Source organism: Danio rerio, chromosome 5 (genome assembly GCF_052040795.2).
Source record: "Danio rerio strain M-AB ecotype USA chromosome 5, GRCz13ab, whole genome shotgun sequence".
NCBI classification, from domain to species: domain Eukaryota; kingdom Metazoa; phylum Chordata; class Actinopteri; order Cypriniformes; family Danionidae; genus Danio; species Danio rerio.
In genome coordinates this window covers 10,328,933-10,356,896 of record NC_141025.1, presented here as the reverse complement: position 1 = coordinate 10,356,896, position 27,964 = coordinate 10,328,933, and the positions used below count along the sequence as shown (strand labels likewise).

The following is a 27,964-nucleotide window of genomic DNA, read 5'->3' as shown; positions in this document are numbered from 1 at the left end:
GTCTGCATCCAGCCCCCTCACTGGTTTTTCCACCCGACCCCTCCTCCTCTCACTCTACACATGTGCAGGTTGCCAGATTGACAAACTGGAGCAAGTGTGCCTGACGGTCAAACCTTACACTGTAAACTGTTCAGCTAATGTTTACATTTATATTATTTGTAATATTTGATAATTAAAAACCACCTCATGTGGATTTTTATAACTCTGAATCCGCATCTCATTTCGAAGGCTGCTGCTGTACTCTGGTGATTGCATTTTTGTCATCGACTACATACATTGATAATCCTTCAAGCATGAAATGAAACGCACTGCGTTATCCACCAAGGCAACCCTGAGTGCTGAAATATAATTAGGTAAACGGGCAGTGGGCTGGTTAAAGAGGCTGAATCAAACACACAACTCCAAAGCAGAAAAACTGGCTTTAGCATTGTTTTACATGTTCACTTAGCATGTTTCTTAAATATCTGCAAACATATTATGATATTTTTATGCTTTAGAGCGGTGTTTCCCAACCATGTTCCTGAAGGCACACCAACTGTACTCAATTTCATTCATTCACTCATTTTCTTGTCGGCTTAGTCCCTTTATTAATTCGGGGTCGCCACAGTGGAATCAACCACCAACTTATCCAGCAAGTTTTTACGCAGCGGATGCCCTTCCAGCCGCAACCCATCTCTGGGAATCATCCACACACACATTCACACACACACACTCATACACTACGGACAGTTTAGACTACCCAATTCACCTGTACCGCATGTCTTTGGACTGTGGGGGAAACCGGAGCACCCGGAGGAAACCCACGTGTAGGCAGGGAGAACATGCAAACTCCACACAGAAACGCCAACTGAGCCGAGGTTCGAACCAGCGACCTTCTTGTTGTGAGACAGCACTACCTACTGCGCCACTGCCTCGCCTACTCAATTTCAACCTCTCCTTATTTAAACACACCTAAATTCACTCAGCAGAACATTAGAAGAGACTCCAAAACCTGAAATGAATGGGTCAGATAAGGGATACATCCAAAATATGCACTGTTGGTGTGCCTTCAGCAACAGGGTTGGGGAACACTGCATTAGAAGAGTCAGAAACGCACATTTTTACACACTTTTTTTGTTTGTTTCTTCTCTCCAGGTCAGAGCTCGGCTTTTGGCTCTCCTGTGTTGGTGCCTTTCTCACGCTGGAGTTCAGAGCCCAGTTTGGCTCACTGCAGTCCGGATTCGTGTCCTCACTCCAGCTCTTCCATGGCCCAGTCCTGTTCGCCTCCTTCATCGTTAGCCGGACTCTCACACCGCACTTCTTCATTCCTTCCAGACCGTCACGCTCCCCTACACCGCAGCGAGTCTGTGGGCCGCAGAAACCTGCTCCGCCATCCAAACCCACTGCCACCCCTCCTGCCCAACCGGGACTCGGACTACGAACTGGAGCCGCCTGATAGGGGGCGCAAGAGAGCCATCGACAACCAGTATATGTTCTTCTGACAGAAGAAATAAGCGATCAAAAGAAGCCACGGATGGAAAAATGCTCCAGAGTTCCTGCCCTGATGGAGAGCGTTTTCGGCAGCCAAACAGAGAAAAGAGATGGAGTCGTGCGAGATTGAGCACGAGACTCAAGGTGGAGGCACAAACATGTGTGTCGCACGAAACTACCAGACATCTAACGCTGACGGCTGTCTACCTTGTGAATGTATTATACAATCGTTTCACTATCAAATCAGCGTGTGTTTGTAGAATAACAAGCAGACAGCGGACAGGATTTGGCGGATGGGAAAAGTTTCCAGGTGGTTAGTAAGTCGAACACAAGCCGAGGGTCTGTTTTAAACGCATTGATGTCTACACTGGATGCGGCTGACATTGCGACAACTCGAAGGCCGTCAACACTGGATGATTCAGCATCACAGCTTAAATCAGCTGTAAATCATTTGTTCTTTTCGAAGAAATTGATTTTCAAAGTAGTAACTTCAAATTGTATTTTACACATGCATTCTTTTTCTTATTATTATATATAGACCGAGGGAGAAATTAAACTAAACACGCTAAAGCGAATAGTATTGGAACATTTATCCATTCATATTCCTTTGGCTTAGTCCCTTATTTGTGAAGGGTCGCCACAGCGGAATGAACCACCAACTATTCCAGCAAATGTTTTTTTTATGCAGCGAATGCCCTTCTAGTTGCAACCCAGTACAGGGAAACAAATCACACACTCATGCATTCACACACACATTCATTCACTATAGTCAATCTATTTAACCCAATTCACTTCTAGCACATGTCTTTGGACTGTGGGGAAAACCGGAACTGCCAGAGGAAATCCACGCCAGCATGGGAAGAACATGCAAACTCTCCACAGAAATGCTAACTGGTCCAGTTGGGACTTAAACCAGCGACCTTTTTGCTGTGAGGTGACAGTGCTAACCACTGAGCCACTGTGCTGCCCCAGTATTGTAACAAAACAATGCAAACAAGTCTCTAAAAATGCAAGTAGACACTTATAAGTAGTGTATATGCAATAGTCTTACAAATGCATATGTAATGTAAAAAGCAACAAGTTGCCTATACTTAAAAAGGCAAGTAAATCTGTTGTTACTTGGAACTGTTATGTTCAATTAACTGATTTTTTAAATGATGGACTTATAATTATTTTTTAATAGTTTTAAGACAAGATCTCACTTTTGTAAAGTAAAAATCAACAAATCGTTTTAAAACGTGAATAAACCAGTTACTTTAAAGGAAAGATCAAGCATTCGCTTTAAAAGCAACAGGGTTACTCATTTTTTTTAAGTAAAAATCAACTAATCGCTTAAAAACCTGAATAAACCAGTTGCTTTAAAGTGAAAACCAACTTATTGCTTTAAAAGCAACAGGCGTGTCCGCACCAGTGGTGTAGTGGTTAGTGCGTCTACACATGCACATGCGTCTAGCCTTATAAAGGTGAAAACCCCGAAAAAATAATAATAATTTTAAAAAATGTTACAGGCGTACTCACTTTTTAAAGTACATATCAACTGATCGCTTTTACAGCAATAAGTTTTACTAGGCAACTAAACACTTCTTACAGTTTGCATATGCATTTATTAAATTTATTAAAGCAGAAGGCTAAATTCTAGTAAAATTAATTCATTTATGTATTTTGTATTACATAATATAAAATATATTATGTGATTAATTTTAAAAGTAATGTATATATATATATATATATATATATATATATATATATATATATATATATATGTATATATATATATATATATATGTATATATATATATATATATATATATATATATATATATATATATATATGTATATATATATATATATATATATATATGTATATATATATATATATATATATGTATATATATATATATATATATATATATATATATATATATATATATATATATAATTTTTTTTTTTTACATTTTTACACTTCATATATACAGTTAAAGTCAGAATTATTGGCCCCCTTAGATTTTTTTTTTCTTTTTAAAATATTTCTTAAATAATGTTTAACAGAGCAAAGAAATTTCCAGAGTATGTCTGATAATATTTTTTCTTCTGGAGAAAGTCTTATTTGTTTTACTTCGGTTATAATGAAAAGAGTTTTTAATTTTTTTAGAACCATTTTAAGGTCAATATTATTAGCCCCTTTAATCTTTTTTTTTCTTCGATAGTCTACAGAGCAAACCATTGTTATACAATAACTTGCCTAATTACCCTAACCTGCCTAGTTAACCTAGTTAAGCCTTTAAATGTCACTTTAAGCTGTATAGAAGTGTCTTGAAAAATATCTAGTCAAATATTATTGTCTAGTATAATATTAGTATAATATTTGTCTAGTATAATATTTACTGTCATCATGAAAAAGATGAAATAAATCAGTTATTAGAAATGAGTTATTAAAACTATTATGATTAGAAATGGGTTGAAAGAATCTTCTGTCCACTAAACAGACATTGGGAGAAAAAAATAAACAGGGGGGCTTATAAATCTGACTTCAACTGTATACAGTTAGAAATGTAAAAAAAATAAATATGTAAAGCCAGATTTAAGTGACTGGTAATATTACAGTGGAATCAGTTGCGGAAAAAAAAAAGATTTGCATTCGCATTGATTTAACATTTTTGTTTAATTTAAAGTGGAGCACGTGATATCACTGCTGGTCTGTTATCTGTAATCATTAGTAAACCAATGGGATTATTACAGACTCACTATAAATAGCCCGTCTAGCCTTACTCCTTTCTTTTTTTGAAAAATCCCTTCTTCCGACCCATTTCCTCCTTTTTGTCCTCCACCAGGTGGAGCTCTCGAGAACTACCTGACCCCCTTACATGCTAATTGACCAGACGGGAGCCCTGGGCTCTATTATCTCTGAGTTTAGGGTTCTTTCCCAGGCAGCATGCCGAACCTGCTATTAATATCAAGCAATATCTAAGTGTGAACTCTTGAAATTGTAGTTATGTTTATACTCTTACAAATAACAAATACATATGGATATGGACATAGGGATTCATTTTAATAAATCACACCAGAAACAGTTGACATATATATATATATATATATATATATATATATATATATATATATATATATATATATATATATATATATATATATATATTTAAATGCTACAATGTATATGAAAAAAATGCATGTGTAAAAGTAATTACACAATTGTCATGTTCTGAATATGCATATGGCGCAAAAATATATAGATATTAGTACATCATATCATAAACTGGACTTGATGGTCAGTCAGACATGATGTAAACATGCACATATATATAATTGAACACAAACGTAGTGAATGCTGATCATAAACTGTACAACTCAGTTTTATTGTGTTGCCGTAAATATCCGGTGTGGATACAGTGTTGAACATCTAAAAGACCCTAATAGTATTTAGTCTGGCTGCACGCATACACACACACACAACACACACACACACACACAGACACACACACAGACACACACACACACACACACACAACACACACACACACACACACAGACACACACACACACAGTAGTAATACACAGGTTTCTCTATGTTTTGTGTATCAGAAGACCAAATAATATAGACCATAGCACATTTTTATTCAAGACCTAGATGTCAAAGGTCGACACAGTTGAGAGGTTTAAAATAAAACTGACCAAAGATTAAATTTAACCAAACCTAATCAGAAGTAAGTTTATATTTTTATAAATTGATTAGTATTGATATGAACCTGTGAATTCATTCTTTCTGTTTGTTTTAACACATTCTGTGTTTCATGGCTTCCTGAGCTGTGGAAATACTACTTTGAAACTAACAGCTATCAAATCTGACACCATTACTAGTTGATTTTAAGCTATTTCTCTGTCGTTTTTCAGTAAATGCATTACTAAAAATCATTGCTTGACATTTTCGGAGCTTGTTCTCCATCGTGTCTCTCTTTGAACTAATGTGAATGTCTTTCTTTGTGGCTTAACACTACCACAATAGTCCAATCTCTCTCAAGCTCAGATACCCAACATCACCTTATCTCTCGTTCATATAGAATTCACCCTGAGTCATAAGGAAATACAATCAATATGTAGACAAAAATAAATGGATGGATGGATGATAGATGAATGGATGGATGGATAGTTACATGGATGGGTGGATGGATGGATGGATGGATGGATGAATAATTAGGTGGATGGATAGATAAAGGGATAGATATTTGGATGGAAGGATGCATAAATTGATAGTTGGATAGATTGATGGATAGTTCGATTGATGGATGCATGGATAGTTGGATGGATGGATGGATAGATGGAGGGATAGATAGTTGGATGAATGGATGGATGGATGGATTGATAGTTAGATGGATAGATCTATGGATAGTTCGATGGATGGACGGAAGGATGGATAGTTAGATGGACAGATCGATGGATGGATGGATGGATGCATAGATTGATAGTTAGATGGATGGTTGGATACATAGTTGGATGGATGGATGGATGGATTGATAGATAGATGGATGGATGGATGGATGGATGGATGGATGGATGGATGGATGAATAATTAGGTGGATGGATAGATAAAGGGATAGATATTTGGATGGAAGGATGCATAAATTGATAGTTGGATAGATCGATGGATAGTTCGATTGATAGATGCATGGAAAGTTGGATGGATGGATGGATGGATGGATAGATGGAGAGATAGATAGTTGGATGGATGGATGGATGGATGGATTGATAGTTAGATGGATAGATCTATAGATAGTTCGATGGATGGATGGAAGGATGGATAGTTAGATGGATAGATTGATGGATATTTGGATGGATGGATGGATGGATGGAGGGATAGTTAGACGGATAGATTGAAGGATAGTTCGATGGATGGATGGAAGGATGGATAGTTAGATGGATAGATTGATGGATATTTGGATGGATGGATGGATGGATGGAGGGATAGTTAGACGGATAGATTGAAGGATAGTTCGATGGATGGATGGAAGGATGGATAGTTAGATGGATAGATTGATGGATATTTGGATGGATGGATGGATGGAGGGATAGTTAGACGGATAGATTGATGGATTGTTCGATGGATAGTTGGATGGATAGATTGATGAAATATATTAGATTTAATTATGATTGTGGGGTGAAATTTTTCTTAAAGGGACAGTTCACCTAAAAATTGTATGTACTATACTCTCAATCCAGTTGTTTGTAAACTCTGAGTTTCTCTTTTTTTTTAACACAAAAGAGGATATTCTGGAGAATGTTGGGGGAAAGAAATCAGCCATTGACATCTATATTAGACAGAAAAAGAATTTTTATTTAACTTTTTTTATTGTTTTGTATTATGACTATACAATTTGAGTATCAATAATGAGGGACAGTATGAATCAAAAATAAAGAAATAATAATGAAATGAAGTGAATGAATGACCAAAATTGATATATACACTGTAAAAAAATTAGCAGATTTCTATATTTTGTAATTCATGTTTTTATTTTTACCCCTTTATTTATGCTTTTGAATTGCATTATGGCAGCTTGATCTTTTTTCCAACAACTTTTAACTTTGAAAAGTAAAAAAAAAAGTGATGTTTATGAACATTTTTAATAGTTTAAAGTGATTTATTGTCTGGGTTGGTGTTGTATATTTCAAAAACCTGGTAATAACCTGCCAGCTCATTTTCTGTTGTTTTACGGACTTATTTCTCTATTTCTTATACATTATAGTATTTTAAACAACTAAAGGCTGATTTATACTTCTGAGTCAAGCTCACGCGTATGCTATGGCGCACCTCTCAAAAAATGTAACTGCACGTTGCAACGGCACATAGCGCAAGCTTTGTGATTGGTCGGCTTGGTAGCGCTGACGAGTCTGGGCGGGACCGAGAACGATTGTTTAAGCTTGTGGAGTCCTGTAAAGGAGCTCCGGATGGAAAGTTTTGTTTAGTCTTTACCTCATGGTTAAAGTTGTTACACGTCCGCCAGTTCCTGCCAGTTTGAGCCACTTGTACACTAAGGAAGCGTTCAGAAAAAACAAAACACCAGCGAAGAAATTGGACACCGAGGAACATTAACACCTCACTGCCAACTAGTGTTTCGGAAGTGTTATTGCAGAACTACACAAACAGCGTGCAGATGTATAAATGCACAGCTACGCGCGTTGCATGCACTGTTGGTCACGCCAATCTCTTGACGCAGAAGTATAAACCAGGATTAAAGCCTGGTTTATACTTCTGCATTTAGTGATCAGCATGACATGTAACTGGCGGACGTGCAACAAATTTAACCATGAGGTGAACACAAAACTAAACTTTCCATCCAGAGCTCCTTCACGGGACTCGACACTTGTAACCAATCGCTCCAACACGTTCCGCCCAGACTCGTCAGCGATACCAAGACGACTATTACGCCCCAAGTCTAGGGAAAACAAAAAGGGCATAATAAATGAAGAACAAACAAATGTGTTGGGGTGGTGGATTTCCCAAACTAAACAAAACTTAAAGCAAAAGATTCCCTTCGGTCGACAACCAAACTCACACACTCAATTGAGAGTATATATGAAGATATTTATTATAGAAAAATAGGGTTTATATAAATGAGCATTTCGTCAGGGTGACCACAGGTCAAAATAACAAACAAAAGAATCTATAAAATAAATCCACTAAATTACCTATTACTATTTAAATAAAAATACAAGAATCTTACCTTACTCCCTAACATAAACAAGTCAAAAGTAATCAAATAAATAGGCAGGTCACCCCTACACGCTCAAACTCTCAATAAATATTCAAACATAGGATGGTCATCAATACAAAGTTGATTATTGTTGGTCGTCGGCCGAAGGGGTGAGGGAAACCCAGGAGCTCCACTCCAAACACCGAACGCAGCAGAAATGAGCTCCCCGATTCCTGCCGGAAGCTCCCTTTTATACAGGCCTCATAGACCAGCAGCCAATCAGAGCAGGGAATCACGCCGGCGTGGGAGCCTATAAGACAACAGAAAAACAGCAAGGAGGCGGGACAAAAGAAAAAGAGTACAAACCGCAATAATAAACAAATAAATAAACTTCTGTCGTTACAACGACCAATCACAGAGCTTGTGCTACGCTTCGTTGCGACATGTAGTTTTTTGAGAAGTGCGCATCAGCAACGGCCACGGTGAGGGCTATGTGTCCACGTGTAGGCCATGCCGTAGCACAACGGCAGAAGTATAAATCAGCCTTAAAATGTCAATAAAAGTCATTTTGTTAACTGTAGAGTTGAATTCTTAACACCAGAAGTCGACAGAGCAAAGATCATAATGCAGCTCACAACCGTAAATAAACAGAAAACACTTGTGAATCACAAAATAGAGAAACTCTTAATTAACAGAATTTTTCGACATTGTTTTTGTGTGTTCAACAAAAGAGAACTCAAATATGCAGATAACAACCGGAGCGTGTGTAAACGCCGACAATATTTGGGTGATCTATCTTCTAAATAGGTTTAGAGAGATCCACCAGTTCTCAAATCAAATCGAATGCCATTCAATATCTTCTCCACACTTTCTCCTGCTCTTCTGCTTTGCTGCAGAATTCGGTCTCTGCTTCATTTTGTTCTCTCCCTGCTCAACAGATCCCGTTTATTAATAACAACCCTCAAAAACCACAAAGAACCGTTCCACGCAAAGAGTAGGCGACCACGTTCTACACTTTATAGATAGAAATAAATCTATTTTTCTAACATGATATGAATGAAAGCATGAACTGTACCTGTGTATCACTACCTCGCATTGCATTGTAGACTGTGTGTTCCACGTGGACTCTTGTTATTATGGATGTTTTTGTTTTTATGATTGGACCGTGGGTTTCTGGGGCAGCATTGGCCATCGGATGGAGTTCGATTAATACATTTCTTAATAACTCGTTGACATGCATGTCTATTTATTAGCGACGTGCTCGATTCAATCCGCAGAGTATTGTTTAAATGACTATATGCTGCTTTTCAAATGACCCAGAATGTCCTTTTGTAATTATAAAACACTTATCTTCCTCGTTTCTTATTGTATTATGTACAGATTCAATTTCACACTCTCTCAGTAGATGCGTTGTTTTTGTAATGATCTGCTTGCTCCAAACGGGCTGTTTTTTTTTTAATGACGTACATATTTTGTTTTACGTTCAGGCCCTGCAGCGTTTTGCTTTGGAGTCGCGTCAGAGTTGGACTGATGAATGTATGTCTTCTCTCTATACTGTTATAGATGTATAAGAGCACTGTAAACCCTCCCCCCGGGCTTCACCCTTATATTTCCATTAACCACTCCACCACGGCTTTTAACAATCAAACTTTTTGCAGTTACATTTCATGTATAGCATTGTGCGTATTAAATTATATCAACTGTATATTTGATCTTTGTTTTCTAGGAAAAAAAATAAAGTCCATGTTTAAATTTGGAATGCGTTTCTTCGTGCTTCTTTCTTTGCGATGAGTTAATGCGGTTTAAAGGGTCATGAAACACCAAAGCATATTTTTTCGAGATGTTGACAGCAAGCGGCAACCTCCCGCTCTCCCTCGGGAAGCCAATACAGAAGTAACTGAAACTGCAATTCATCGAAATTCCGCTAGTCCTGGCTCCATATGGAGCAAATTTCTATTGAGCTCTCTGTTAGAACGGACAACTTTACAACAGAAAAAAAGGTGTTTACAGCCTGTTACAAAAAACGATTTTGGTTCATAAAGCTAATATTACCCTTCATGACAACTGTGAGGGGGTGAGTTTTTTTATAACTCATCCGTTTCCTGTATATTAAGTTATTTTAAGTTTGCATAATTAAGGGGGTGGCCACTTAAGTGACAGCTAGGTCGCGCTGGTCGCTGTCACTTCACCTCAGCTGACTCCGGCAGATTAGCCACTGAACTCGGCATATTCATCCTATTTTTGTTTTGTTTTATGTGGCTTTACACAGTCAATTGCCTTTTGGACTTATTTCTTACAATTATCAGATGATATGGCATGCTGTGTGCACTTAATTGTGCTCACAAACCATTCACGTGGCCTCGGTTTCCCAGGTGAGTCAAGTTATATACTTATACACCATCTCTATGAATGTATTTGTTTTATTTAAGATCATTTATATTTTTCTTACTTAAAGAGTAAGAGTTTAAGTATCTCGGGGTTTTGTTCACGAGTGAGGGAAGGATGGAACGTGAGATTGACAGGCGGATTGGTGCAGCGGCAGTAGTAATGCGGTTGATGTACCGGTCTGTTGTGGTGAAGAAGGAGCTGAGCCGAAAGGTAAAGCTCTCGATTTACCGGTCAATCTACGTTCCTACTCTCACTTATGGTGATGAGCTTTGGATCATGACCGAAAGGACAAGATCTCGGATACAAGCGGCCGAAATGAGTTTCCTTCGAAGGGTGGCAGGGCGCACTCTTATGGATAGGGTGAGGAGCTCTGACACCCGGGAGAAGCTCGGAGTAGAGTCGCTGCTCCTCCACATCGAGAAAAGTCAGCTGAGGTAGCTCGTGCATCTGTTTCGGATGCCTCCTGGACGCCTACCTAGGGAGGTGTTCCAGGCATGTCCCACCGGAAGGCGGCCTCGGGGAAGACCCAGGACACGCTGGAGGGACTATGTCTCTCGGCTGGCCTGGGAACGCCTCGGGATCCCCCCGGAGGAGCTGGAGGAAGTGTCTGGGGATAGGGAAGTCTGGGGTTCTCTCCTAAGACTGCTGCCCCCGTGACCCGGCCCCGGAAAAGCGGCAGAAGATGAATGAAATGAATGATATATTTTTCTTTAGAGCTGTAAAGCACTCCAAAATCTGACAGATTGATTAGCTGTAGGCTCTAGAACAGTCATCTGAAGTGTTGTCATACAGTGTTATGCCTGGATTTCATCAATAGTCTTGCGTTTACTAACACAGACTATATCTGAAGTGTTTGGAAGTCATTTGTGTTTTCCTCCTGTATAGAAACGTCATAAGAACTATGCTTAGTGGCTCAATGTATTACAGCAGTGTTTTAAAAGTCTAAACACTTTATTGATACAGTGTACAACCAAGCACATGTGGTCAGAACACAAATGAGTCACAAGTAATAAAGTATTTAAGCGTTTCTCCCAAAGTAAAGTCTGTCAGTTGGCCCCGCCTACTTGTTGCTTCTTTTGCAGTGTTCAGACACCTATGGGTGACGTAACAGATACTATGTCCATATCTTTTACAGTCTATGGTTGACAGTCGTATATAAGTCCCTCGCTGTTAAAATCACCATTAGGACACATATATTTTACAAAAAAGTGAAAATTGGTTATTTTTGCGTCATTTCGAGCTGATTCGTTCTTCCAGTATGAAACAAATTTTTGAAGTGGCGTCAACGGCGATTACATCCCTGTGTGTATTCCAGCATGGAGACTGGATGTCTGTACAGTTGAGTACATCATGACGCATTTCAGTGTGCAACATTAATTCATAAGAAAGACTTGATTCAAACCAATCAGCATGCTCTATTTTGTATGAGGTGCAACTTCATTAAAATGCATGATAGCTTCTTTTTACCTGTTACAGTGTTCAGGCGGCAGAGAGACGCCACGTTGTGTTGCCAAAACAAGTGGAAGAACAAGAATTGTTTGGAGACCATCCCAGATAGCAGGCAGTAATCGGCCCGAGCTCGGCTGCCCTCCGGTGCCTCCGGCTCCGACTCGGCATCGGCGAGTGTTATCCGGGCCGAGTGCGGCCCGCAGCTCGCTCGCGCACATGCGGTTGTGATGCGGCTGTAAAGCACTGGCCCGATTCCGGTCAACCATATCCGGCCCGAGTCTGTCTGTAGAGTCCTGGCCGCTTCTGGCAAGGACTCGGCTGATGGCAACCGATTAAGTTCTTATTTTATATAGTAATCTGTTAGCTCCACGTTTAATGATAATTTGAGAACATATTCATGGTACGATAGCAAAAAAAAAAAAGAATATTTAGTGTGGATGGTCGCAATGTTTAGACGCAAACAAAACAATATTATTTATAAATAGATTATACATGTCATCTAGAGAAAAACTATGTAAAATTCGCTTATTTTTGAGATAGCACGCTCCTGTGCTGACTGTTTTTTTAAAGCAGAAGCTGGTTTCATAATAAACACATGCGTGACTAAACTCATGATCCAAACTCCAATCCAGACGGTGGCGGTAATGCTCCAAAAAGCTGGTTGTCAACCACCATGGCACGAAGATCACAAGAAGAAAAAGTTTGGTTTTTCAAACATTTCACGTGGAGTCCGGTCAGAAAGGTAAGCTTTTTACTGCTTGTGTACTGTATAATTAGCGAATTTAGAGCTTAAAACATTTCCACGGTGTTTGGTTGTAACAGCGTTTAGTAATTTAAAACAGTTTGATACGAAATGTAACTTGCTTTAAGAAACACGACTGGAGCTAATGTATGCTAACGCTAACAGTTACAAACACGTCTGAAAGTTCCTTTTCCTTTTACACAATGTTAGATTGTAACGTGTGTAGTATCTGAAAACTATTTTAATTATTTTAAAGAAACATGAAACGAATTTGTGTGTATGCTAACTGCGTTAAAGAAAGTTTCTGTAGACGAATCCATTAACTAACTTGGCAAAACGTGTTTTTTTCCTGATTTAACATTATAAAGTACCGTGGATGTTGAAAAAATCATTGTACAGGCGTATACTTATCCAACAGTATTAATTCTGTGATTATGTGTAAATAAAAACTAATCGTTTTGGATTAATAAAATATTATTGTTTATCTTGTTTATGCAGTTAGTCACGAAAAATGATGGAAACTCGACTGTTTACTATTCTCTTTAAAATTTCCAAGAGAAATATATTAGTGTGCACTTTAATTCATATGTGTTAGCCTATGTGAATCAATTATATCTTTTGTTCAAGCTGTAATGATCAGTTAATGTAAAACTGAACGTCTTAAAGCAGATTTTGATGTTTTTTTGTTTGTTTGTTTTTTATGTTATTGACAGTGATAAATTCTGATTTAAATGAATGGGTAACAATATTTGTTGGTTAAGTCTTATTGTTCTTGTTTAACAAAGGTTAGTGAGATCATTTTGCAGTACATCACGACCAAAGAAGTCAATGGCACACTCTTTTGAACGTGAATAGGCGTGTTATAGTTGTGTGCTAAAAGTCCATTATAAGCTGTAAACTGCTGATATATTTTCAACATAGATTGAGCTTTTCAGACATTACATTACTAATTGCTTCACAAACAGCTGAAATGGTTTATTGTTATTGGCTATCATCATCAAACATTTTTCACAATGGTAGGTTAATCTTCATGGGTACAGAATAATGCATGTGCTTGACCATCTTACAAATCTATGTCTCAGATTCATAAGGCTGTCACTCTGCATGAATCTCCGAATAAATCTTGTGCAACCTTCTGTGTACTGATTATTTACACTATAGGTATTATATGCATTAATTAACTTTGATAGTATTTCAGGATTTGAACTTTTCTTTACGGGAGGTTAACAACAATGTGATGTTTTATTATAGATGCATATGAGGAAGCTCGACTCAAACATCCACACGCAACTGTGATTTCTGACTGGTAGACAGATGAGGATGATGATCGCCTGTCATACATCTAAAGACAGAACAGGTTTGTTTGCAATTATTTTAAACACATACTGTCAACATTATGTCATTGATCTATTACAACCTGTGAGTTTTGCCCTGGCACTATACTAATGTGATGTTTTGTTTTGTAAATGTATCTGATTAAGGGACAGTATGGACACATCTATACCGTGATGAAGAAAAATTACTTGGAACAAAGAGGCTGGATAAAAGGCAGGTATGAAGATTTCAGAAATCAATGCAGCACCACAAGTACCATCACCATCAATGACTATGGCAGAAATCTTAAGACCAACATCAAGATGCACAGATACTGTACATTCCAGTACACCAGGCGTGTCCAAACTACGGCCCGCGAGGCTTTTTATAAATATCAATAGAATCTGGCCCGCTATACAAAAATGAACGTAATTCAATAAATAACCACCGGGTGTCGCTATTACATGCATTCAATTAAGCAGCAGTTCTTGTTATGATCTATCTATCTATCCATCTATCCATCTATCCGTCTATCCGTCTGTCTGTCTGTCTGTCTGTCTGTCTGTCTGTCTGTCTGTCTATCTATCTATCTATCTATCTATCTATCTATCTATCTATCTACACACAGTTGAAGTCTGAATTATTAGCCCCTCATTGATTTATTTCATCTTTTTTAAATATTTCCCAAATGATGTTTAACAGAGCAAGAACATTTTTACAGTATGTCTGATAATATTTTTTCTTTTGGAGAAAGACTTATGTTTTATTTCGGCTAGAATAAAAAGCGGTTGAATTTTTTTATGAACCATTTTAAGGTCAAAATTATTAGCCCCTTAAGTCTTCAGAACAAACCATTGTTATAAAATAACTTGCCTAATTACCTTAACTTGACTAGTTAACTTGATTAACCTAGTTAAGCCTTTAAATGTCACTTTAAGCTGTATAGAAGTGTCTTAAAAATATCTAGTCAAATATTATTTACTGTCATCATGGCAAAGATAAAATAAATCAGTTATTAGAAATGAGTTACTAAAACTAATATGTTTAGAAATGTGTGGAAAAAAATGTTTAACTCTCCGTTAAACAGAAATTGGGGAAAAAATAAACGGTGGCTAATAATTTAGGGGGGCTAACAATTCTGACTTCAACTGTATATATGTGTGTGTATATATATATATATATATATATATATATATATATATATATATATATACACGTGTCTGTGTGATGTATGTAAAATTTGGCCCGCGACAACGTATGTTTTTTTGCATCTGGCCCTCGGCCCAAAAAGTTTGGACACTCCTGCAGTACACCTATGAACATTTACAGTCTTTGTTCTAGTGCAGTTTGAGATCAAGACAGAACTTATTGCATCTCGTGATGTCTTTGTAAGAATTGAAGACATCACTAAATTTGTTAAGGTTTAATGCAGCTAGAAAGTAAAGATCAACTAGAGAATATCAGCAGTGTCTAACCCACTGTTGTATTTACAGAAGTTGTATGAGAATAAGCTACAGGTTGATTTATACTATCTGTTATTTTTCTTTTTTAGCACGACTGACTGAAGTTTTAAAATCATGCAACGTCATAAAGCAGCAGCTGGGCCTGATTCTCACAAAACCAAAACAGACGTGATGAAATTCCAGATGTAAACACATTTGACCTTCCTTTGGCCAATTTGATTTGGAAAAGCTTGAAAATCAACTAAAGGAGCAGCCCGAACAAATGAAGAAACTGGTAAGTTCAAGCTCTTGCTAATTTCAAAGTGTTTTAAGTTTATTTGTTTTTTTTATAGTTTTTTTTTTTTGCTTCGTAGGTAGCCTACTTTTTTCCTAATTTTTTCTTTTTTTTTTACATTAGTACTTGTTCACTACTAATTATCTGTTTATCTTTTAATCACAGATGGAGTGAGGACAAATGTCCATACCACGCCACTGATAAAGAAGTGGAAAAATGCATTACAAGGTAGCTACAACTTGCCCCTGACAGGGATGGAGGAAGAAAGAAGAGAAAGCTAATGTGTCAAATGTCTACATCACTATTTTGTTTTATTTTTTAAACAACATTTTATGTGTATTAGGATGTTCCCTGATACTTGAACAATTTGTTTCTTTCATTTGCATTTATATATATATATATGTATATGTATATATATATATATGTGTGTGTGTGTATATATGTATGGTATGTATGTATGTATGTATGTATGTATGTATGTATGTGTGTGCGCCAAATTCTGAAGAAACATCTTGATACATTTTTAATAAACGTAATACAAATAAAATTATAAATATAAAATTGCACAAGACGTGTATATATATGAAATGTATAATCATCTCACTCATGTCTTGCTGTTTGTGCAATTGCTTTTGTTCAAGTTTATTTAAAAAAAAAAGTTTGACTTTATACTTCTGCAATATATATATATATATATATATATATATATATATATATATATATATATATATATATATATATATATATATATATTTATATATATATATATATATTTGTTTGTTTATTATTATTATTTTAATGTTTTATTAAAAAATGTTTCAAGATGTTTCTTCAGAATTCTGCAGTACTTTTTACAAGTTTGACTTGGATATTTTACGGATTGTCATTGGTATTTTTAAGATGTTTCTTGCTATATCTTAAATTGGTTTCTATATTTAGGTTTATATAAAATTTAGCTGTTTTTTACAAATTTTTAATTCAAGTCTATTGGGAAAACAGGGTTGTTTTAAAAAAACATCTGTGTTTGTGTGTAATTTTTAGATTTTTTGTTTAAATCTTTCTGTGTGTCTTTATTGTGTTGTTTTATTGTTGTTTTTATATTGATATTCTTGTGCACTACAAAATTATTTATAAAATTTTAGTACTATTTTTTTTCATGCAATCAATAAACGTTTAACATTTATTTATTTTGTCATTTGTCTGATTATTTTCGTTACAGAATATGTATGCAGTTTGCACTATTCAAAGGTTAAACGCAGTGCTTACACTTTGTGTTTACATTATAGCCTGTGTTTGCTGTTATATAAATTCAAATGGTTGTAATACCATATATCAAGTACCAATGTAATACCAAAAGGTTTTATAAGGTGTATAAATATGGAGTCGCGCCAGCTCCGGGCCGCAGCGCACATTACCCTCGCGCCGATTCCGGCGCGGATGCGCAGAGTCGGCTCGCTTACGGCGGCCGCATCTGGCCCGCTTGATTCGGGCCGGAATCGGGCAGTGAGTCCACAGGCATCCGGCCCGAGTCCGGCAGCCGAAGTTGGGCCGAGGGGTTAGTCTCCGGCAGGCGACAATCTAACCGGAACTGGCCCGAGTGTATTTTGCTATCTGGGATGGGTCGTCAGTGTTGTGTTTATAAATGTGCTGCAACGAAGGTTAAGTTTTAATTTCACGGCTATGAGAGTGCAGCTGGACTCACGTGTGGATTACAGCACATGCGACAGAAATACGTTTGTAAGGAACATTTTTTACCCGAGAGCTTTTCACATTTGCAAATGGTGAAATTCGGATTTGCCGCTCATCTCCTTCTAAAAAAGACAGGGCTCCAGTTGCTGTCGATTGTCTTGTCTCTACAGATTTGGTAAGTGTGCTGTGCTATCAATGTTCTTTGTTTATGTTTCTTCAGAGGTTAAGATGGTTCTTGTCGTCAGCAGTACTCTTTCAGTGTTTAAAGACAGACCTTAGCCAAAATTATTTAGTTACTAAGTTTACAGTACGTTAATATTACTGCAATTTTATAGACTGAAAGATCTGTTGTAAATGCTGCTGTCAGAGTGTGAATGTAAACACCGCAATCAAACTATTACTGTTGTAGGATTTTCAGCGAATTTTGTGACAGGATAGTCTATACACACTCGGGTTTTCTGACGCTACCTACCGAGTGCATTTAAGTTACCAAGAAATGCTGAGTTTTTTTTTTTTCTTTCATATGCCGTGCGGGATCCAACATTTCATTAAAACTACACTCTTTTAGCAGTTCCTCACATCCAATATCTTGTTTGTCATGGTGGGGGAGGGGCATGCAGGAAATGTTCTTAAATAAAAGTGAACGTGTCGAACTGTAGTTAAAGTCGACAAATTAGGAATTTGGCAAATCATTTGATTACTGATGTCCATGTCAACGTATAGCCACTATCTTTCTCTTATGTATCTGTGTTTGTTTTGCAGTGCTCAAACCAAAAACTTCCATTTTTATTCAAACCCTTCCCTCTTTTACCACTCGACACTCCCACTTAAAAAGAGCTGGACTCACCCACTTTCCTGACTTTTTACAGACTTGAGGAGAGTAAACACCCTGCTGAAAAGGAAGGGGGGGTGGGGAGTTCATGGCCCTTTAAAGTCTGAAGTTGCTGAGACTTATTTCAGTATGTTGATGTACTTCATACTAAATATTGAGTAGGAGGTGGAGCTTTGTTTTTGCGCATCATTCCCTCATAGCAAACTAACAATACACTGTAAAATCCAACAGTCAACTTTATCAAGCGAAATGAGTGTAGTGAACTCAAATTTGACTGAACTCATTTGAAACGAGTTTTGAACTCTGTGTTGAAGGTAATGAATTAATTAAATACCTCTTCAACGTAAATGGAGTAAGTTCACAGTACTCATATAGATTCGTTTTTTTTAACTCAAACGGTTTGAGTTGCCTTAACTTATTTGGTTTTACAGTACTCTATTTTGGTTCTCTTTATTTATTGGGTTTTACTGTGCTCAAATTGCTTCATTTACTTAATTGGATTAAGTTCAAAATCGGAGGCACAACTGTAGAATAGTCTTAAGTAAAACCTCAAACACACTGCTTCCTTGTGTGACAACATGAGAAAATCAACAAGCCAGAATCAACAAAAAAGCCAGATTACAATTTGCCAAGTTACACTGGGAAAAAGACTCATGTTTGGAGACATGTCCTGTGATCTGACGGAACTAAGATTGAACTGTTTGTCCATAATGACCATTGTTTGGAGGACAAAGAGGAAAGCTTACAAACACTATCAAAACTGTGAAGTATGGGGGCGACAGCATCTTTTTGGGTGGCTGTTTTTCTGCAGGAGGGACTGGTCCACTTCACAGCATCATGAAGAAAAGAACATTATGTAGAAATACTGAAGCAACATCTCAAGACATCAGCCGGGAAATTAAAACTTGGCCACAAATGGATCTTCCAAACAGACCATGACCCTAATCAAACTGCAAAATTAGTTCAAATGGAGTGGTCATCACAAAACCCTGATCACAATCCTATAGAAAATTTGTGGGCAGAGTTAAAAAAGGCTTGTGCGAGCAAGACGGCCAACAAATCTGACTCAGTTACACCAATTCTGTCAGGAGGAATGGGCCAAAATTCCTTCCAACTATTGTAAGAAGCTTGTGGAAGGATACACAAAACATTTGACCAAAGTTATATAGTTTAAAAGCAAAGCTAAAAAATACCAAGGAAATGTATGTAAACTTTTGACTGTCTAGAAATTAATAAAAAAAGTCTCTAAAAAAATTCACTCATTATTCTGGCATTTAACAACATCCTTCAAAGCAGTACCAACTGGCAGCCAGTGATCAAGACAATTTGTCATCGGCAGAACAGGCTGTATACCACACTGGTGTAGATCAGAACAGACTTTACTGCTGCATGATAGAAGCAGAACAGCAGTGGACCAAGCACTGAACCCTGCAGAACCCCTGAAACCTGGATACCTCACTCCTGGTAAGACTCTACAACTAGAAAAATGCAGTAGCTGTAATGCCAATCCATAAGAGAGTTAATTTAAGGATCTTATGATTCAGCGGCAGACCAGGCTAATGACACACCACAACTGTACGAAGCAAGCACCACAATATGCTTTATTAATCAGATATATACCATAAAGTGTGTCTTTGTATTCAATTCAATACAATTTGTTTGTTGTCATGTGCACAGTAAGGAAACACGTATCCCTGTCCAATGAAATTCTTACTTTGTCGTCCACAGTGAAGTCATACACATAACATACACATCATACACGACCGACATACACATATATACACAGAAGTGACGGAAGTATAATTATGAAATGTAAATATATATCCTCCATGTACAGTGTTTGGGGATTGTTTTGTATATACATCGCTGAAGCTGCAGTGATAATGATACACACTACACCTCACAAGCCAGTAAGTGTTCTTCTCAGTAAAGGATGCTTCACCCAATGAAAATTTGCTTACATTTTATTCACCCTCAAATGGTTGTGAACCTTTATGACAGGGGTGTCCAAACTAAGTCCTGAAGGGCCGGTGTCCTGCAAAGTTTAGTTCCAACCACAATTAGACACACCTGGGCTAGCTAATCGAGCTCTAAAGCTGTGGTCACACTGTACTTTTCTCCCCATAGACTTCCATTCATACGCATATTAGTGGTGGGCAAAGCGAGGCTTCATGAAACACTGAAACAGTCGAAGCAAATGTGTCGAAGCTTCGAAACGTTTCGAAACCCCACTCTACGGTGACACCTAGTGGTCATTTTTTATGTATTGCACTGAAACAGCTTCAGTAAAGAATAGTTGAGCAAATTGAGGTATTAAACCCCACTTTGTAGGCTTGAACCTTCAAGTAATTTAGTGGAGCGGTTAAGATTTCCGACATCCATGCGGGGATAGTGGGTTTGAGTCCAGGCTGATACAGCTGTTTTGAAATGCTTTAATACCAGTTGGTAATGTCTTGTTCTTGTATCGTTTTGTTTCAACATTGGATCTGACATCCGAATAAACACTTTGTGAATAAATATGTCTTGTTTTGGTCTTAAAACAGGGTTGTTGCTAGATCAGACACAGTTGTGGCTAGAAGTAATCAAGAATTATTTATATTACTCATTAAATTTCCCATTTATTGTATTTCATTAACATCTACCCAAACCCAACCATCACAGTAATGTAAAAATATTAATAATTGCTTTACAGTGTTACAAAAATGATGCTATATTAATGGGGTATCTGTACTGTATCCTATTTAGGCTACACCATAAAACAGAAACATGATTAAAATACATAAAACCATGATTTCGGACTATTTGTACAAGTCGGGATTCGAACCCAAAAGTCATTGGAAGCATATTAACAGCGTGCACACGAACAGTCCATTAGGCAACATGAGGCAAGAATTACTGCTGGCCCTGGCAGTTACATGCAGATTCGCCAGGTCTCGAAAAACTTCTAAGCTGATCAATGCTTTGAATCGCTTTAGTCACGTGACCTGGGGCCTCATGTACAAAGACTTGCGTGGAAATCTTACTAAAACATTGCGTACGCACAAAGCTGTAAATGTGCGTACGCAGAAAAAATTTCAGATGTATGAGACACTGCGTACGCCGAATCTCACGCATATTCTTTTGTACATCTGAATGAACGTGAAACTAAGCACAACATGCACGAGCACAAATCCCCTCCCTGCCTCCTTCCCCGTATGAATATGCTAATGACTATGCTAATGGCAAAACCCAACGAAAAAGCAATCGCAAAAGCAAGCAAAAAGAGAAACTTTGAACAGAATGTGAATTGGAGGTGCTGCTTTCGGAGGTAGACCGGAGAAAAGCGGTGTTATTTGCAAGTTTGTTCTCCGGAATTAACAACAAAAGAAAAAAATAGAGTGGGAGAGTTTACCTGATGCGGTTAACACAGTTGGGTCTGAACATCGCACTGAGTGCATTAAAAAAAGAAATAGTGTGATTTATATCTGTAAAATGTTGCAGGACGCTTAACAGTCTCAGTGGCGCTACTCGTAAGACGCATGTGATCATGAATTGACACGTTCGAGTATGAACTCGGCTCGAATCCAGTGTCTGATGAACTCTTTCTTCTTTTTTCCCCGCTACATATCAGATTTTGCCAACTATTTATCACGAGAAAGACAAGTAGGAATCATCAATAAGTTCATATCAATAAGCATCATATTTTATTTGCACATTTATTGAATGGAAATGTTTCTGATTCACGCATGCAAATTCATCTTCAGATAGTGTCTTTATAGCAATGTGCGTGCAGTAGATCGCTCAGATTACATTGGGAAAACAGGCGACGCTGCAAATTGTGCTTTAATGTTTAGCTGGTCAACTGTATGGTATGGAAACCTTATATACCTGCTAGATGAACCCGTCTCATACAGCTGCCATTGCAAGGCTCAGACACTTTGTGGAGAGGAATTTAACACAACTGCCTCTAGGAGTCGCCAATGGAAATAAAGCAGACACGCACAAAAAATGTGCGTACGCCTGCCATAAAGCTGCCGTGAAGCTGCGCACATTCCCACGTTCAGTTCATTGTTAGTAAATCCAAACGTGAGCGATTCTGAGCGTGAAACCTGGCATACGCAAAGTTTTTGTGCGTACGCAGCGTTGATACATGAGGCCCCAGGTGTTTCGAAACACTATAGTCACGTGACTTGGGTGTTTTGGATCATGCTTCGGTGCAGTGTTTCGAAACACTTGCGCTTCGGGATCTAGACGCTGTGTCGAAACGTCAGTTTCACGCCAGCCATCCCTAACGCACGTGAATGCGTCAGACCGGAAACACAAGGTCATGCGACAAGTTTCACAGGTCGCTGCCGGAGACCTGCAAAATCGCATCACTTAACTGCGTGAGACCCATCGAGAATAAAAACATGACCTCTCTGGACAGAAATGTAAAACATGAAGCAATCGCTCGCTTTTTTTTATGTCTTAATCTTGTTTAATCCCGCCCCTTTTCGCAGCACCACATGACAGAATTTCGCATTATCAAGCTAGTGTCACCGCAGCTTTACTAGACTTGTTAGAAACATCCTTGCAAGTGTGTTGAGGCAAGTTGGAGCTAAAATCTGCGATACACCGGCCCTCCAGGACCAAGCCTTTTCCTGAAACTGCATACTTCCATACTATACAGTACGCTAAAATCCGTATGCGAGCCGAGTAGTATGTCTGAATTCATAGAAATCGAAAATCAGTATGCGAAAAATACCCGGATGACCTACTACTTCTGGTAAGATACTGAAGTGCGCCTCCCATGCACGCTAGGCTATCCCATGATGCCCCATGAGAGAATTCATGAATGGGAGTGAAGCGATGCAACTGACACAGGTAGGTCATGTGACTATGACAAAATGGCAGATGTAGGATGTCCGAATTCCATTCATAGGCTGCGTCCGAAACTGCATTCTTCCATACTATACAGTACGCTAAAATCAGTATGCGAGCAGAGTAGTATGTCCGAATTCATAGAATTCGAAAATCAGTATGCGAAAAATACCCGGATGACTTACTACCTCTGGTGAGATTCTAAAGTGCGCATTCCATGCACGCTGCGCTATCCCATGATGCCCCGCGAGCAAATTCATGAATGGAACTGAAACGACGCAACTGACGCAGGTAGGTCACGTGACCATGACATAATGGCGGATGTAGTACGTCTGAATTCCATTCATACTTTTCACATTCATACTGTATTGAACATACTTTTCTAACGGCCGAGTAGTACGTTTAAATTCAAATGCAGTACCTACTACGAGTAGTAGGCGGTTTCGGATGCAGCCCAAGTTGGGACACCACTGCTTTATTAGTTTGTTTTTTCTGTTGAACACAAATATAATGATGAAACCTGAAAACCTATAACCATTGGCTTCCATGGTAGGATAAACAAATACTATGTTATAGTCAGCATGAACAGGTTTTCAACATTCTTCAAAATATCTTCTTTTCAGAAGACAAAAACTCAAAGGTTTGAAACTAGTCCAGTGTGAGTAAATCATGACAGAACTGTCATTTTTTCTGTGAACTCCATTTACAATTGAATATTTCCGTCATTTTTTGATATCGGTCGTGCAGATCAATGAACAATTTTAATCGCGTCACGTTGATGTGTGAAATGACTGACAGACAAACCGAACCCTCCGGTGGCAGACTTTCAGATCAACTCGTGTGCGTGACGTCACAGGCCCACGTCAGCACCTTGCGGAAATACCGCTGAGAGAGAGAGCAGCTCGATCGGAACCAGAACTCGAGATGTTTTCATACTCGGACACAGAGTTTTGCGTATGATTTAGTGCATCATTAATTTAGCAACGTCACTAGTTGAGGGCCCTTGTTCTCCCATCCGGTGAGCCGGTTCCGGTTGACAGGCGCAACAGAAAAAGAGGGACAAAATGTCCCTGTTCCAGTCAGCGCTCGATTTCCTGGCCGGGCCCGGCGGATCCGGTGGCGCCGCTAGCCGGGATCAGAACGATTTCGTCGGGCAGGTGGTGGAGCTCGGAGAGCTGAAGCTCCGGATCAAACGAGTCATCGCGGAAGGTAAAAAGATTCATTCAAAATAGCATTCGGCTAGTCATGCTAACCTGTGTATACACTACTAATACGCATTTAATTTTAAACAGCTATTCATTTAAATGCTAAACATGAGTAGTGTGTTATTCTATACATTTATAACCACTGACTTTCGTGTAACGTTACATGTCTGTGATTGTGGTTCTAGAGTAATGACTCAAACTAGCTGGCTAAGTTGTTAGCAAGTCATTTGGCTCTGATACACCTGACATGAACTCAAATTTCATAGCTATGTTGGTATGTTCTTAAGGCATTTAAATATATGTATTGGTCTAATACAGACATTCACTAGCACAAATATATAGATATTCAAAGCACATCTAACGTTAGTTTCATATTCATCCGTTTGAATAGTTTTTTTTTTACTGAGTTTGATACGCACAGTATCTGTGTGCATCACACTGTTAAACTTACATACCAAAATGTACTTCTTTGGTTTTAAAAAAGTAACGTTACTGTGATATACATACACGTTCATTAAAACATGGTATGAAAACGTTATATTAAAAATAATAATAACGTGGACATGGTACTGCGTTTGGTACCATGTATGTTTTATTGGTGTTTTCATCCCTTTGTAAAGTTCTATTGTAGTGTTATAGCATCACATATTAGCGTGTTGGAATATTATTCTTAAACTGCATTTCTACTATAATATGTAATAATTTGCAAGTTAAAGTTTATTATGCTCACCAAGGCATGTATGTAGTGAAAAATAAAATGTGAAAATAAATAATATTAAAACATTTAATGGTTCTTTTCTGTTTTCCTGTATTTTAAAATGTAATTCATTCATGTGATGCAATGCTGACTTTTCAGCATTATTACTCCAGTATTTTGGTCCTTATCCTTTAGAAATCCTTTGCTAATTTTTTGTTTGTTTATTTTCTTTTTGCTAATTTATTGTTTGTTTCAATGTAGATAGCAGTTGTGCTGCTGAATGTTTCTGTAGAAAACATGCGTATTCACTTCAATTAATTATTTATTTTGCAGAATTACATGTCTATGCTTCTACTATGGGTCTCTTTAGTGTGTCCTTGCTCAGTAAAGCTCATTTCTGCCATAGAAAGTTCTCAATAAACACCCCACCTTCAGTGAGGCTCACTGACTCAGGTGTGTTGACACACAGGCCTCAATTGAAAACAGAGGGCATTCTGGGTGAACAGCAAAGATTTGCATGATATAGTGGTTACGGAAAAGTTGAAGTAGTGATCAAGTACTAGTATCACCCTCTACTTTCTGTCATTCTAATGAAACGGAATTAAAGCATCATTAAAATGCTTATTAATGAAATACTGTAGAGTTCAAAATCGGAATTATTTGCCCCTCTATATTGTTTCCCCAATTTCTGTTTAACAAAGATTTTTTTAACAAATTTCTAAATATAATAGTTTTAGTAACTCATTTCTAATGACTGATTTCTTTTATCTTTGCCATGATGACAGTAAATAATATTTGACTAGATATTTTTCAAGATACTAGTATTTAGCTTAAATTAGGCAAGATGGGGTTATTAAGCAATATTTGTTTTTCGATAGCCTACAAACCATCATTATACAATGAATTGCCTAAGGGGGTGCTTAATGTAGCCAATATTGCTTAATATTGACCTTAAAATGGTTTTAAAAAAAATTAAAAGCTGCTTTTATTCTAGCCAATATTAAGCAAATAAGACTTCCTCCAGAAGAAAAAATATTATAGGAAATACTGTGAAACATTCCTTGCTCTGTGAATCATCATTTGGGAAATATTTGAATAATAAATTTCAACTGTATATTTGACCCATTATTGTTTGTAAAGTGTAATGCCCTTTATTGTTAGAAATTGTGTCCAGAAAAAAGGCTTTCATTTAAAATGAATTTAAATTTAGGTCAATATTTGTTTCACCTGATGTCTCTTGCTCTTCTCCTTGCTTTCACAGTGTTTTTCTGCTCATTTCTGTGCATGTTTGTGGTGCGTGTGAATGTCAGTGGACTGTAAGGTGAAACTCAAAAGCGTCTTTTGATTCGTGCGGCTCGACTCTGTGCCTCTGCTGGTATTCATTTACCCGTTGCCATGGTTACAGGCCATTTTGGTTACTCGAGGATTGTTTCACAAGTGTCCATAAATACCTGGTATTGTCACTATTGTTGATCTAAAGGCACACTCTTCTTTTCATGGCTAGTTAACTTGGCATGCTTCACATCTGTTCGTCAAGCTATGGTTACAATATTTTGTTATTCTGTTCATATTATTAAATTGTAATCAATCAGTTGTGGGCCAGGCACATCAGAATCCTTGTATGATGTGGAATTGATGTTTTTAGGGATGCATTGATTATAGATTTTAGTTGTACGATTATAGTCTGAGGAATTATAATCATTGATTTCAGAACAGTACTAGTTTAGTAAATCACCTGAAAACTTCTTATATTTTAAAGTTTTTTTTTTACTGCTCAATAACCAATGAATACAGCACAAATATTAATAACAATAAAACCGAACAATAGTCCATTTCTCTTTGGACTTAAAAATAAGTGAAAATTGACATTAGTATTATTTTTACATTGAAAATAAATGACAGAACAACGAATAAAATGAATAAAAATAAGAATAAATAAAAAATGTATTTGTCTAATATAAATTTATTTTATTTAATAATATAAATGTCAGTATATCCCTTTTAAAGAGGACACATCAAAAGCTGTGGAACCTCTGCCTGTAAGGCACTTTTTAATCAACTAGATTACAAAAGTATTTGGTATTTTTATTTTTGGATCACAGTAGAAATGTTTATATTCCATACAAAGTATGAAGCTGATCGGTCCAGTTCTTGTCTAGTGACTCTCGGTGTCTTCGCCGCAGTTTTGTTTTTTTCAACTGGGGTGCTTAGAAATTGCGATTGCATCGCGCCGCTTTCAATATGCAAGCACAAGTTTAGTGCCTCCATTGAAAAATAACCAACTTGCATGTGTAAAAGACGCGATATATGAACGGCTCTTAGTTAATATCCTCAGCCAGCCATATTTAATCCAGTGTGCGTAGATATTAGTTTAGTTGCAGTAGTTGTTTGTTTAATGCAGAAATGCGGTGTTTAGAAGCCTTTACAATTAATTAACCGTGACAAATTAAAGCGTGGCTAATAGTGAAATTGGTTAATAGTTGCATCCTTAGTTATTTATATCTTCATACAGATATTATTTAAAATTCTTGTTCCTGTATTGTGTGTATGTTACATTTGTGTTTATCTTTCAATAATGTCTTGGGGGGGAAAAAGTACTACAGTTAAAGTCGCTTTAATTTCTTGACAAACATGTCCAAAACACAGCAGATTGCCGTCAGTGTTTTAACAGACACTCAAAAATAAACATTGACGGTTTTTCTTGCAAAAAACTTAATGATGGCCTTCATTGTATAAAATGACCCAGTTTAAGCTATTTTGTGTTAATTGTAAAGTAATATTTGTTAGTAGTACACTTACTACAGAGGTCTTTCGTCCAATTTAGTACTATTTGCTTATCCCCCATTGACGGTTGAGTTTAGGGGTGGGGTTTGGAGCCACACCTCCTTTTAAAAATCTTAC

General features: G+C 37.4%; 2 protein-coding genes, 1 long non-coding RNA gene and 1 pseudogene across 7 annotated transcripts in view; 3 read left to right on the top strand and 1 right to left on the bottom strand.

Moving 5' to 3' along the window:
- Nucleotides 1-3,026, top strand: part of sh2b3 (SH2B adaptor protein 3) — a 122,028-nt gene extending 119,002 nt beyond the window's left edge. Inside the window, 1 exon segment of the mRNA NM_001442778.1 lies at nucleotides 1,135-3,026. Coding sequence (NP_001429707.1) covers nucleotides 1,135-1,481 — 347 coding nt within the window. The 3' untranslated portion in view covers nucleotides 1,482-3,026.
- A 2,553-nt stretch (nucleotides 3,027-5,579) lies between these two features.
- Nucleotides 5,580-6,552, bottom strand: LOC147843857 (uncharacterized; annotated as a pseudogene).
- Nucleotides 6,553-12,695: 6,143 nt separating this feature from the next.
- Nucleotides 12,696-16,984, top strand: LOC147843856 (uncharacterized). 4 transcript variants are annotated; one of them, XR_015490817.1, is made up of 6 exons: nucleotides 12,696-12,750; nucleotides 14,002-14,107; nucleotides 14,232-14,298; nucleotides 15,617-15,801; nucleotides 15,967-16,170; nucleotides 16,625-16,984. It is a non-coding gene; the product is annotated as an uncharacterized LOC147843856 (long non-coding RNA). The 4 variants fall into 4 exon arrangements; XR_015490816.1 differs by having other exon boundaries at nucleotides 14,232-14,302; XR_015490818.1 differs by lacking the exon at nucleotides 12,696-12,750 and adding an exon at nucleotides 13,071-13,911 and having other exon boundaries at nucleotides 14,232-14,302.
- A 7,029-nt stretch (nucleotides 16,985-24,013) lies between these two features.
- gak (cyclin G associated kinase) overlaps nucleotides 24,014-27,964 on the top strand; it is an 87,536-nt gene continuing 83,585 nt past the window's right edge. For both annotated transcript variants that reach the window (XM_087253099.1, XM_087253098.1), the window contains exon 1: nucleotides 24,014-24,370. In XM_087253099.1, the coding sequence (XP_087109225.1) occupies nucleotides 24,226-24,370 (145 nt within the window). In that variant the 5' untranslated portion in view covers nucleotides 24,014-24,225. The remainder of the gene's footprint in view (nucleotides 24,371-27,964) is intronic.